Source organism: Danio rerio, chromosome 5 (assembly GCF_052040795.2).
Source record: "Danio rerio strain M-AB ecotype USA chromosome 5, GRCz13ab, whole genome shotgun sequence".
NCBI classification, from domain to species: Eukaryota; Metazoa; Chordata; class Actinopteri; order Cypriniformes; family Danionidae; genus Danio; species Danio rerio.
Window position 1 is genome coordinate 27047582 of NC_141025.1, and position 13516 is coordinate 27061097.

At 35.6% G+C, this 13516-nt stretch overlaps 1 protein-coding gene across 14 annotated transcripts in view; it reads left to right on the forward strand.

Annotated features, from left to right (window-relative positions):
• The window catches only part of trpm3 (transient receptor potential cation channel, subfamily M, member 3), a 250897-nt gene that overhangs the window by 207710 nt on the left and 29671 nt on the right, over positions 1 to 13516 (forward strand). For all 14 annotated transcript variants that reach the window (XM_087253504.1, XM_087253505.1, XM_087253513.1 and 11 more), the window contains 5 exons: positions 4419 to 4519; positions 4784 to 4918; positions 7587 to 7637; positions 9170 to 9310; positions 12037 to 12066. In XM_087253504.1, coding sequence (XP_087109630.1) covers positions 4419 to 4519; positions 4784 to 4918; positions 7587 to 7637; positions 9170 to 9310; positions 12037 to 12066 — 458 coding nt within the window. The remainder of the gene's footprint in view (positions 1 to 4418; positions 4520 to 4783; positions 4919 to 7586; positions 7638 to 9169; positions 9311 to 12036; positions 12067 to 13516) is intronic.

Here is a 13516-nt window from a genome sequence, read left to right on the forward strand (position 1 = left end):
TAACATCCATTTTACCACCCACCAATGCTTTTGTGGCCACGTTTGTTAGTTTAACAGGACATTTGATGCTGAGAGGAGTGTGTAAAGTGCAGGCTCTACTGGTTATGCTTTTTAAGACTCACTTTTAAGTCCATATCAAAAGATGGGATTCCAGTGAAGCCTTTCCTCCAAGAGCTCCATGTGTTGCTCTTAAAGCCAGCAGTATGGCTTTTGCATTATTCATAGCACTGTGCATATAAGGAATGATTTACTCATGCGGTTCCCAGCTCTCTCCTTTTCCCTTAATGAACATGTAAGGGATGTTTCAGTTGGTAAATAGTCAAAAAACTGATCGAATGCTGTCCCACCTACATTTAATGCCATTAAAGTCAGTTTTGCAAGTGACAGCATCTGTGTACTTAAAGAGAGCCAACAATGACCCATATCACATGTGTTTATCTTGTCCAATATTACATTTTGTTTCTATTTGGGTAAAAAATGAAAAGAAAATAAGTTATGTAATACTGATTTATTTTTGTATGTAATACATGGAATATGTGCTGTTTAACTCTATTCTTTTTTACAATGATTTACAGAACACATCCACTAAAATCAAGGTATCCGCGGGGTATTAAATTTTTTTAAAGTGTCTTCAATTTAAAAAAAAAAACATTTTAGGAATTTTAGGTCTAAAATCATTTTAAAAGTGTCTTAATTTTCCTTTGTTTATGTAAAGCTACATTGATCCAACACACATCCAATCACCAACAAATACATCTGAATAAAATAAACCGAATAAAGAGTCTATTGTGCATACATTTAGTTTTAAAGAGTTTTTTAATGTTGTTAATTATGTTTAATAGTTATGTTGCAAAAATATATGTACACATAACTAAGGTCTGCTTGTTTTGACACATTATTTAAAATATAAAGCTAAAAAACAACTACATAGAATTATAGCAAAATCATATTAGATAGGGCAAGTACATTTTTCCTTATGGGCCATTAAAAGATCTTTAGCATTTAACCCTGTAAGTCTGAAATGTCACTTTACGTGTTCTTAAAAAGGTCCTAAAGTCTTAAATTTGACTTTGCGAAACCAGCCAAAAACCCTGTTAACCATAATTGTGTATGATAATATTTATTAGATCACAGTATCTTGGATTTAAAATAATCTTGTCAGGCACATTTAGAACAAGAATCATTTGATAGCATATTAAATGACCCAATTGTATCAAATTAATTGTACTTTGTAAATCTTTACACTTTTCCACTGTTCTTTACACCTCTTTGTCAACTGTAGGTTTTAAATATTTTTATGTATAAAAAACGTGTATTGTTACTTATTCTTTTAAATGTTGTATTAAGTTCAAGTCAGTTAGAAAAAGTATGTTTTTTTGCTGCAATTTTACATAGTTTCTTTTCTTATATAAAGCAGACACAGTGCTTGCATTTAAAATGTTTTATATATATATATATATATATATATATATATATATATATATATATATATATATATATATATATATATATATATATATATATATATATATAGGTTCATTGCTGCAATTGGGTGCTGACATCAAAATGAGATGTCTTGTCTATGACCCATATATTTTTTCTGCATACTTACAACATCACTGATGGCCTTATTTAAATCCCTGATTCTATTTTAAAATGCATGCTTCTTGCTATCTGTTTAATGTCTTCATAGCAAGCTCAGCGAATTGTTTGATTGCTGATTTACAAAGTGTATGCTAATTTTTCAAAACATGCAGTTTATATTAGATCATGCTTTTATCAGTAGTTAATTATTATTCATATAAAAACAGCTGACTTTCAAGGAGACCTCTGTTTTTTCTTCAGATCTGTCAAAATGGTATGTGCACACCATTTATAATTGAACACTGAATATCGGACAAATACAGAAAGTGTCAAGATGTATTATAATGCAGTGTGAAATTAAAGCGAGAACATAAAGCTGACCTCTGCTGTAAGTTCAAAGCAGCAGAAAACAGCAAAGCTCATCCTCAGAGATTTAATTATACATAATTATAAGGCCAATCTCTGCTGATACAGCACCTTCCCTGTGTTGCTGAGGACTTTTTTTTTTATAGCATTAATGTGTATCTTGATAAAGCTGAAAATAAAAAGCATAATTGTCCCAAATGAACATTTTAAGCATTACAGAGCTCCACATCTGTATTTTAGGTTTAACAGCACATAAATTGAGTCAAGCGGGATATTCTCTAGCACTTGACTGAGATTATGCAAATATGGTTTAATGCATGGCAACACCTAGACAAGTCATGGAGGTGTCTATTTAATAGACCGTGTCTGGAAGGATTACCCTCATAAAAGTAAATGTACACCCACCAGGCCAGAGTAAGTAAAGACAAATGTCCTGCTGCTCAGGGGGAAGGTTTATTAGCTTGAAGCAGGAGCGGAGCAAAGTGCCAGAGACCCTGGGGAGTGCTTTCCTCTCTGATTTATCTCTGGAATCAGCTTTTTAAACAGGCATAACGTTATGCATTGTAATGTGTGAGAGCTGGGAATTCCTCAGGTCTTTACTCTCTGTGCCAATTAATGAGAGTTGATGGTGTTTAAACAGGCAGAAGATTTGAAAGAAATCGGCCTGTAAATCTGGTCATATTTAACAGGTATATAATAGATGGACATGTAAAAATTTGCTGCACCATTCCCTGTTAGTGACAAAATAAACACCAAAATGACAGTGGTGAAAAACAAGAGTCACAAAAGCATCTGATCGAGATGTGGTTTACCTGTTCTACCATGTGTCCTTATTATGTATTTTATATATCCCTAATATACATTATACATTGTACATTATTATTATGCTTATGGATGCTAAATACTCTTTAAATACTTCTAGTATTATCCTGATTGTCAGTTCTTTTTATACACATTTGCTATTTCCATTTCTGAACTTTTGCACTCTTAATAAAAAAGAAAGCATCTGATCGATGTGCATATTGACACTAGTACTTCACTTCAGCACAGCAGTCACATCAGGTCACCTTTATTTCTATAGCACTTTCCACAATAGATTGCTTGAAAGCACTAAAGAAGCTTTATAGTATTAATCATTAAAAGCAGTGTCAGTGTGGCTTTTACTCAGAATTACAACATGACTGACGGCTATAAAGCAGCTCTCTATTGTGGAGCTAGTTGATGTTAAATCATTTTTATTAGAGAATGCAAATCAGCCAAAAATATAATTACATTAAAGTGAGGGTTTGGATATGTATATGTATGTGTCACGATCACCAGCCGTCCAGGCTTGCAGATTGCTGGTATCCATTCACTTTCACTCAGTGTACTATCCTCTCACCATACGAACTATATTACCCGTCATGCACTTCACACACACACCTGTTCCGGTTCTCATTTGAGTACACACACAAAGCTGGGAGCTGCTCAAAGGCTGATTACATGGACCAAATATACAGCACACTCACACAAGACTCAGCAAAGTCTGTGTGTGAATGTAATCAAAGGCTAACCGGAACAGGTGTGAGTGAGGTGCATGACAGGATTTGTAGTCCATATGGGGACAGGATTGTAGTCCGGATGATAATAAATGTTCTTTAGCGATCTATAAGGGATAGATCGCTGGTGATCATAACAGAGTGTGAGTGTGCTGTGGTCCATAGCTTCAAGCGGTGGGTGTAATCAAAGGAGAACCGGAACATGTGTGTGTGAAGTGCATGACTAGATATGTAGTTCGTATGGTGACAGGATAGTAATCCGGGTCAAAGTGAATGAATACTAGCAATCTGCAAGCATGGATCGCTGGTGATCATGACGGTATGTATGTATAAGAGTTATTATGTTTAACTAAAAATAGTAGTATGGCTTAATACTACTAATACTAATATTTAGTATTGCTTAATCCCTTATTTTGTTCCATATGACCAGGGCCAGACCGAATCTGCTGGCATATTTTTCTATTTCTGTGCAGAATTTTGTAAAAACTAATTTGCAGATTTAAGTGAAATGACTTTAGGAGTACAGTAACAAAAAAATTAAAACATAAAAATAAATAAAGTAAAATTTAACATTTAAAATAAATAAATAAATAAATATCATTTAAGGTTCCAAAGCAAATCCAATTAGATCCACATGTTGGTAAACAAAGCAATTCTCTCATATAATGTAATATTAATTTTCAAAGGGTATTGTAAATAAATCATATAAACATTGATCTTTTCAAAAGCTAAAGCGATTATTACCTTGTTTTATTTGTTAGTAGTAATATACATATCAATGTTTTAACTAATTGCACATTGCTGAATGTCAGTCAAAGCCTACTGATTAGCTAGTTCAAATAAAATGAACAATTAACCCATTATCAAAATAATTAGTTGCACTAAATTGAACCAACTCCTAATTATGTGCCCTTTTCCTCATGTGTCCAGGAGCGAATGCATCAGCTCCAGATCAGCTAAGTCTGGCTTTGGCCTGGAACAGAGTTGACATCGCCCGGAGCCAGATCTTCATTTACGGACAGCAGTGGCCTGTAGGCAATATCCACTCACACAAACCCAGTGCCTTGAAGTGACTGTAATTCATTTAGATATAGAACTAAGATAGTGTATTGATCACAGAGGGGACAAGAGTCACTTCTGTGTACCTCTGATCTAATTAAACCACAGTGGATGCTAATGATAGCAAGCTGCATTAAAATTCATGAAACGGATTCACTGATGTGCGCCTGTGTGTGTTTTATTGTGCACCGGTACTGTGTGTTCTGCACCTGAGCACTGTATTGTTGTGTGGTCAGGTTGGCTCTCTGGAGCAGTCTATGCTGGACGCGCTGGTGCTGGACCGAGTGGACTTTGTAAAGCTGTTGATTGAGAACGGAGTGAGCATGCACCGTTTCCTGACACTCTCCAGACTTGAAGAGCTTTATAATACGGTAATATATCCACATTGGGTTTCAATATGAGTAGTTTTGAAAACTGTTTTTTTTTTTTTTTTATTGGGACTTTTGGATTCCACTGTACTTTACTTTTCATGAATGCTTGCCAATACTTACAGTTTAAAAAACAGACCTTAAATGAAAGAGAAGAGATTCAGTTATAAATGCTAAAAAAGTGAATCCTGCCTTTCACAAATATATTAAAGAGGTTGTTCACAGAAAAAAAAAAAAGTTTTTGCTTTTATTTACTTTCCCTTAGGCCATCCAAGATCTAGGTCACTGTCTTCCATTCAGACTTTTCCTAGAATACTAAAGATTTTTGGAACACTTTGCTTAAAGGAGTGTTCATAAGACTGTCGTTAAACCTTTATAATCATAACATGTGACATGTCATAAATGTTATTGAGATTTTAGGCTTTGAGCTTATAACAACTTCGGCTTAGTGCTCTATTTATCAGGGGTCGCCACAGTGGAATGAACTGCCAACTATTCTGGCATATGTTTTACACAGTGGATGCCCTTCCAGCTGCAACCAAGTACTGGGAACCACCCATACAGTCATTCACACACACACACACACACACACACACACACACACACACACACTACGGCCAATTTAATTTATCCAATTCACTTATGCTGCATGTCTTTAGACTGTGGGGGAAACCGGAGCACCTGCCCATGCGGACATAGGGAGAACATGCCTAACTCTATATAAAAATACCAATTGGCCCAGCCGGGACTCGAACCAGTGACCTTCGTGCTTTAAGGTGACAGTGCTAACCACTGAGCCACTGTGCTGCCATATATCTACTGTTATTAAGTGTAATTTGCTCAGTTACAGTATGTCATTTTAAATGCAAAGTTGACATTGTTTTTTTCCTGACAATTTGACATAAACAAATACATCACAACCTGTTTTGTCTTTGCCATGACAGCTTGATATTACCAAGACAACAAAACCTGTCATAAATCTGTCATAAACATGATTGTCATAAAGCAATTATAAATGTGTCATGAATATTTATATAAGTCTTTCCAAGATTTTTTTTATCTGAAACTATGATCCTCAGCGATTTATATAATGCAAACCAATGGTTACCGCCACTTTAAGAGTCAAAGAGACGTACAGAAGCAAGACAATATTAATACCAGCAAAATACATTATTTATAACAAGATTACCTTTAATTCACTGCCACTCCAAACAGTCCAGAGTGCATTCATGACAATCGGGAATGTTTCACAAAATTATATATGTATTGACTGATAAAACTGGATCATATTTATCGCTGAAATACATTTAAACATAAAGAGCTTCAGATAGACAATCACTACCTACCCACACATCCCACGCCTATGTTTGCTTTCACCCATTGGTGTGGGTAGATTGGTCTGTGACCAGCACCCCCTGGCTACAGGACCAGATGGCTGTCGCCATCATCGGACTATAGCCACATCTTCTATTGTGATGTTATATCTATGTCTATGTGTTTATGTGCTATTTGCTGGGGCTTTTGTTTGCTGATCTCACACTGCCCTACTTCAAGGATAGTCTGAAGGCTCGTACAAACCGGGATGCTTTTCGTTTGTGTTTTTCAATGAGTTTTTCTGGATTCGAACCCAAGCAATTTTCACTGGCTTCGAGCAGAAGAGTATGCAAAATCACTTCTTGACGCTAGATGGCGCTTCACAACTTTTAGCTTCTGACACCCGCTTGTAACACAGAAGAAGAAGACAACACTCATTGTTATGGATGGTTCAAGTAGCAGCTCTAGCGATGAAGAAATGATTATTGTTCACCAGTGCAATAAGCAGCTCCACGCTTATATTGCCTCCGGGCATCTTCTTCAATGTGTGCTCTCATTGACAGTTTTGCGTTTGGGCGCCTCCAAGTGCTGTTTACTGTAAATTCAGCAGCTCTGTGCACGTGAACAAAAGTGTCAATCTGATTTTCATTTTTTTGAAAAATGACACTTTTACGCCAGCCGTTGTGTGCGTTGATTTGCACGATCACATTGACGCCCTTTATTTAGTCAAAAGGCGTTGAACGTCGATGGAAAACGCGAGCAAAAAACGTGTCAGTGTGTACGGGCCTCGAGAGAGCTTTTTTTGCCTTCCTCTTCCCAAATGCATTTTATTTTCTCTTTCTAAAAGCTACCTTGCATCTGACCTGTCTTTCTCTTAAATGTATGATGTTTATGTATGGTCAGGGGGGTCCAATTTCGCTACATGTAAAAGTGTATGTGACAAATAACAGCTTCATCATAATCATTTACTGATAATGAAATATTATTTTTAACTGAATGCATTTAAATATGAACCGACAAAAAGTTTGGTTCTGTGAGTGAAAACAAGGTTTTTTTCTGATCTGTTTTCACATTTCTTTACTCATTTTTGATTAAATGTATAGATACGTTGTACATTATTATGAAAAATAACTCAAAAAAGTAAGAAAATTGTTTTCTTGCTGTAAAAAAATGCTTAAAGTAGAAAATCTTTAATTTACTTTAATTAAGGTTTTAAGCAAAAAAAAAAATATGTGAAGAGTTTTTTCTTTCTACTCTTTTAAGTTACCAACTTGATATGTGCTCAGTTAAAGTATTCTAAGCTGTTAGAGATAATTGGCTGCCAAAAGTCACATTTGTTTGTTTTTCTCTTAAACAGAGGCACGGACCATCCAACACCTTGTACCACCTTGTCAGAGATGTGAAAAAGGTAACAATTTACTGTGCATGAAGCCGAGTGTGTGTTTCTGTGTGCATGTGTGCGACTGGATGTCAGAGTGTGTGTGTTTTAGTGGTAGATTAGTGTTAGATTTCTGTTGCATACTTAGCAAAGATGTCTTACCTGCTTCTTAGCCCGAAGAAGAGATTTGGCCAATTAGTTGCTTATTTTATTTCCGTCTGTGTCCTCCCTGCTTGTTTCAGTGGTTTTCAGACTATTACACAGTCAGAATAATGGGTTTGTTGCTTCTTACCTTGCTCGTCTGTAGTGTTTCTTAATTATTAGCATTTTCTGAGACACAACAGGGCACATTGTTGCCTTCTTTTTTGCACTCTGCTGATTTTCATGTCTTTTTGTAGTGTTATGTGTGCATATGCTGCAATATTCTAGTGAAAAATGAAAAAAAATCAATGCAGGTACACAGGGAGGTCTTCTTTTTGACTGAAAACAGTACTTTTTGTACTTTTACGTCTCCCTGAAGACAAATGTCATTGGATTTCGGCACCAAGGCTTAGTGTTTAAGTGTGTTGACACATAGCACTGAGGTGCTCACAGTGACCCGAGTTTGATTCCCGGCTCAAGGTCCTTTTCCAATACTGTTCACCTTTCTCTGCTCCCCATACTTTCTGTCTTGTACAATTAAGGTGAAAAAACCCTAAAAAATGACTGTAAAGTAATGTCTTTGTATGTAACATGATCGTTCTCCGGTGCTAAATGGCTTGCATAAATGAAAGGCAGCATCACCTGTGAATCTGATCATTCATTTGAAGCCTACTGTGGTATTTGCTGAGGTTGAAGTAATTAGCACAGCTTAGAAGATCCTTGGTGGCTCTGCGTTGATAATTACAGAACCAGAGCAGAGCCTGGTAATCACAGCCTGAATGTGGGATGTGATTTTGCTAAGAAGGATTTGGCCCGTATGTCTAACGAAAGAAGGACTTCATGTTGTAAAGTCGTACAATCAAAATTTCGACACCCTGATAAGAGGACTCTAATTGGAAGAGCTCACTAATGTCGGCCTAAACGTGAGGATCAGTCATATCATTAAATTAACAACTGAGGCATCGCTCTTTATCACTTTCCCTTAGCTCATTTCTTTTTTTCCGACCATTATTAGCCTCCATTCTTTCATTTTAACTTGCTCGGTCTCTCCCACGCTCTATTGTTTTTGTAGAGAGGCTCACTGTTTTCACGGTCAGTTCAATACGGCACCAAACCCTGATTCTAGACTTGCTTGGTCTCGGTGGGATGTCTGTCCCTTTAATATGATTCTGTCTCACTGACCTTGTGTGTTCTTTCCAAGCAAGAATATCCAGGGTTCAGTTGGATCTACCTCAAGGTGAATCAGACAATCTTCTTCAATTATCTTGATTCCTTCTAGCAGTGTGTCAGTGTGTCTGTGGAGCGAGAGCGTTTGGGCGTGTTTGTGGCTGAGCACGTGGGTCGTCTCTGACCTTACCTTTTATTATTTTCGTAGCCATAACTGTTGGAGTGGGTTCAGTGAGTAACCTTCTTGTCTTCAGGGTAACCTGCCCCCCGACTACCGCATTAGCCTGATTGACATCGGATTGGTTATTGAATACCTCATGGGTGGAGCCTATCGCTGCAATTACACCAGGAAGAGATTTCGGACCCTCTATCACAACCTCTTTGGACCCAAAAGAGTATGTTGATGAACATTTATTTATTTTATTTTTTTGAGGATTATTAGAAGAGTATGCCAAAAAAGATATGTTTGCAGGCTTGGTTTGGTTAAAATGAACTCTTTTTATTATTTTTTTTCCCCCATAATATTTGCGATGTTGCTCATTCAGGTGTCCGAAACACATCTTCTTGCTGCAGATCTTAGATTATTATTATAGAAATCGCATCACACAGACACAAATACAATCAGAGTTCATTCTGATCTGAGTATATTCTGACATAACAGCATTTTTTGGGAAAAAAGCCTTATTTTGTTTTGCACCTTCAGGTCAGGTATTTAAATTAATTATAATTATTAATAATATTATTAAATTATTAATACTAAAGCAACACTGGTTCATTGTGAAAACATACCCCCGTATATATTTCTAGAGAGGTCATATTATGTAGCCAGAGCTATGTATGGCTGCATTCGTCTTTAAAACAAACAATACAGGGCAGAATGACGCCTGTATCTGTTTCTATTCACGCTACCAGTTGACCGCTTACCTCTGTGTGGCCGGCTTTTCCACTGTCACCAGTTTGTCTATTGGCTTGTATGTCAGTGGAATTAAGACAAAGAGACGAGTTGACCACAAAAACAGGGTTCGAGTCCAGCAAAGAATGGTTTCAGAAGGCTGGTAAAACAAAAGGCAAAAAATAAAATAAACAAGTAAATAACAGAGTGAGAACGTGGTAAGATCTGAAAACGTGGTAAAAATCAGGCAGGCGCGAGGACTTTTCTTTTTCTGGATTGCTTTTGAAAACACTGTTGGTTGGGTTTAGAGAAGGGGGTGGGTCAATCTGTGATTTTGAAAACACTATCGTTGGGTTTAGGAAAGGGAGTGGGTGGGGGGGCTCGGTCTATCAATCAGTGGACAGCGGCTTCTGGTGGATTTATGTGAGAACTGCAGGTGTGAATGGCACTCACAAGAGAAATTTGAGATTTGTAAAAGCATAGCCTGCTCCCTCTGGTGGATTCGCAAAAACAAATACTGCCAAAAACTTACCTCCTGGAATGTAATTTGTTCTCTCCAGAATTGTATACAGGGGTACGTATCCATAATGAATCTGGGTTGACACAAACAAAGAGAAGCAAAACAAGTGTGACCTAAAACTTTCATTAAAATATAGTTATAATTTATGATGTTATGACATTAAAATAGTCACTAAAGCAGACTAAAAAACTGAAAAGCAGGTTTAAAATATATTTTTGCAATGTTGCAAATTTTATTGGAACACCGTAAGCCCTATTTTTTATTGTTATAATTATATTCATAGAATATTCTACCAGAATCGTACATTTTCTGTCCCTGAAATAAAAACAGAAATACAAGGAATAAAAAGTATTTCATCCCAGAAATGTCTAAAATGGACTGAGGGTTGATTTCTGGGAGTTCTTCTGTGAAGGAATATGTCATTTATTTGGTTCTCAGATGTTTGTTCTTTATTAAAACACTGTACAGTACAAACCCTGTCATTGTCCTTGTCCTCAGCTTAATTGAACTTACAGCTTTAATAGTTCTGTTATGCTAAAAATGTTATTTAGAAAAACAAACCTCAGAAATAGCAAGTTTAAGTTGTTATCAGTCACATCAATTGATTAAAACATGAAATTATAAATTAATTTCACGATACAAATAAATGTACAATTGTCCCTGTGTTTCGGTCAGTCCTGTTATATTTGCATTAAATTTCACATAAAATGCATGCAATACACTTTTAAGGCTATGACTCAGAAGTGATCATTTGATGGAGAAGAAACTGACAGTGATTTGTTTTGTACGATTTTTTAAGGACGACAAGCTTAAGTCAGGCCCTGTCTCATTTTGTGAAAATGTACGTTTCTGTTAGAATGTCCCTCATGTTATTTAAATGTTTGGTTAGAAGAAATAGTTGTAGTCAGATAATTGAATAAACAGCACTATAAAATGTGTATACTTTTTTTTTTTTAACACAAGATTGTTTGTTCGGTCTCCCATTAATGAAAATATTTTTCTAATGGAATTTTGTAATGTGTTTTCCTCATTTTTTTTTTTTTTATCACCGCGACCTACCTGGAAAAAACATTCCCATCAGAGCTGCCACAGAGAGATGGCATGTGGATCTAACACAAATATACTCACTGCGGAACAAATTTCCATATAGCGCCATTTCAGCTGTGCAAAGTAAACAGGAGTCAAGACAGATTCTCCAACCACTGACAGCTGGATGATATCTAATTTTCGCACACATTTTCACACCTCTGAAGGCTCATCTAAGTCACAAATCTCAACCCTCAGACGCAGAACTGATTTCACAGAGTGTGAGGTTTATAAAGAGGACATGAAACCTTTTTGCTCTATCATGAAGGTGTCAAAGAAGCTTTTAATGTGCAATAGTAGATTGCCAGTACATGATGTGTCAAGAGAGTGTGCGTTTATAAATCCATGCATTCACATTAAAAATTGTGAGTACGTTTTACCTTAAATGCACATGCATCGCTCAACATATGCAGCGATATAGGCTTGAATTAGATCAGACATCTGTGGTGCCACCAGAGAGATGCTCTAAATTTATCATTACATAGCATGAGGAAACCTATTTACTCATTGAACAGGGCATATTTTTACATGTGCACCAGAAGGATGGTGTTAAATGCATGAATCAAATTTAATGTGTCTTGTTATTTTTGTTCTGTGTGTGTTTTTATTTCTGTGTTTTGTAGCCAAAAGCCCTGAAGCTGCTTGGAATGGAGGTGAGATTTTATTTCTTTTCCTTTTTTTTTTTTAACTTTTTTTAATTTTTTAATAATGTATGCCACTGCTTTCCAATAAAATCCCCAGTTTCATTGAAATGCCTTTTCAAGCTCTTATTAGATTTAGAGGTTTGGATTCAAGCTTTACAATGAAAATGTTTTTTGTTTTGTATGTGCGCCAAAATTCAGACTTTATAATTACATACAAATGTCTAATGTTAACATTGTTTATATAATGTAATAAAATTTAATTTATATGAATAGATATTTCACGTTTTTCTAGGTTTCTATATGAACCATAAAGTGAAAGGATAAGTTATGTCAAATAAAATAAAATAACTGAACTAAAATTTAGATGTAATAGGAATTATTAAATAAAAAAATGGAGTTAATACAAAACTAAAATTACAAAAATAAACTGTTACGACCTTTTTAAGTATAGGTATGTGACCGCAACAGAAAATAAATGATTGTTGATGTGCAACAGCTCTCATCCACTTAACCAGAATGGCTAAAGACTTAAAACAAAGTTAAAATCAAGATAAAGAGAAGTATTTACATAAGTCAAATATCACAAACAAACAAAATAGGGTATTGATTCAGAAGGGGACAAGGCTAAAATAACAAGCAAAACTGAACTAACTCCTAAGAAAATCTTTTCATTATCTGAAAAGCAAACTAAATACATCAACATAAACTAACTCCCTTTAATGACAAAAAAATGCACCATCTAGACACCACCAACACTAGTTTGAGAGGCAGCATGGGTCAAATACTTTCTTCTCTCCCAACAGCCAATCACTGGAAAGAGCCAATGATCACTACCAGGTGGACACAATTACCTGCAGAGAGAGAGACACAGACGCTTGCATTTTTACATTTTTTTATTCATTTAAAAACATTTTTTTTTTAAACAACAGCAAATATACAATTTAAACATGACATCCAAATAATACAAATGTAACTATTAACAAAATAAACTAACAAAAAATTACATAATCTAAATAAATAAAAACACAACTACAATATATAAACCTTTGCAATGACAATATAAATAAGGGATTATTTACCCTACTCAATTGACAGCTATTCAATTGCTTTCTTCAGCGATCTTGGATTCTTGTGTAACGTCATCATCAACTGGCAAAGTTCAGATCCAAAACTCAAGACAGCAAGAACGGAGGACACGTGAAAGTTCCTGGATGTGTTTTTGATATCGAAGACGCATCGATGTAGACTTGAGCGCAAAAAAAGGTCCCAGAAATCATTGAGGCTAAATAAAAGTGGTGGAAAGCACTGCATTTTATGTAGCGATATTGAGATATGACTTGTTTGTCTTAGGAGTTTCCCTAAATGAAACGATGAAAGACAGTAAACATTACTGTGATTATTTCCTAATTTAATTTTAAGTTTGTTTTATTTGTATTGTGTAATGTAGATTTATAAGATC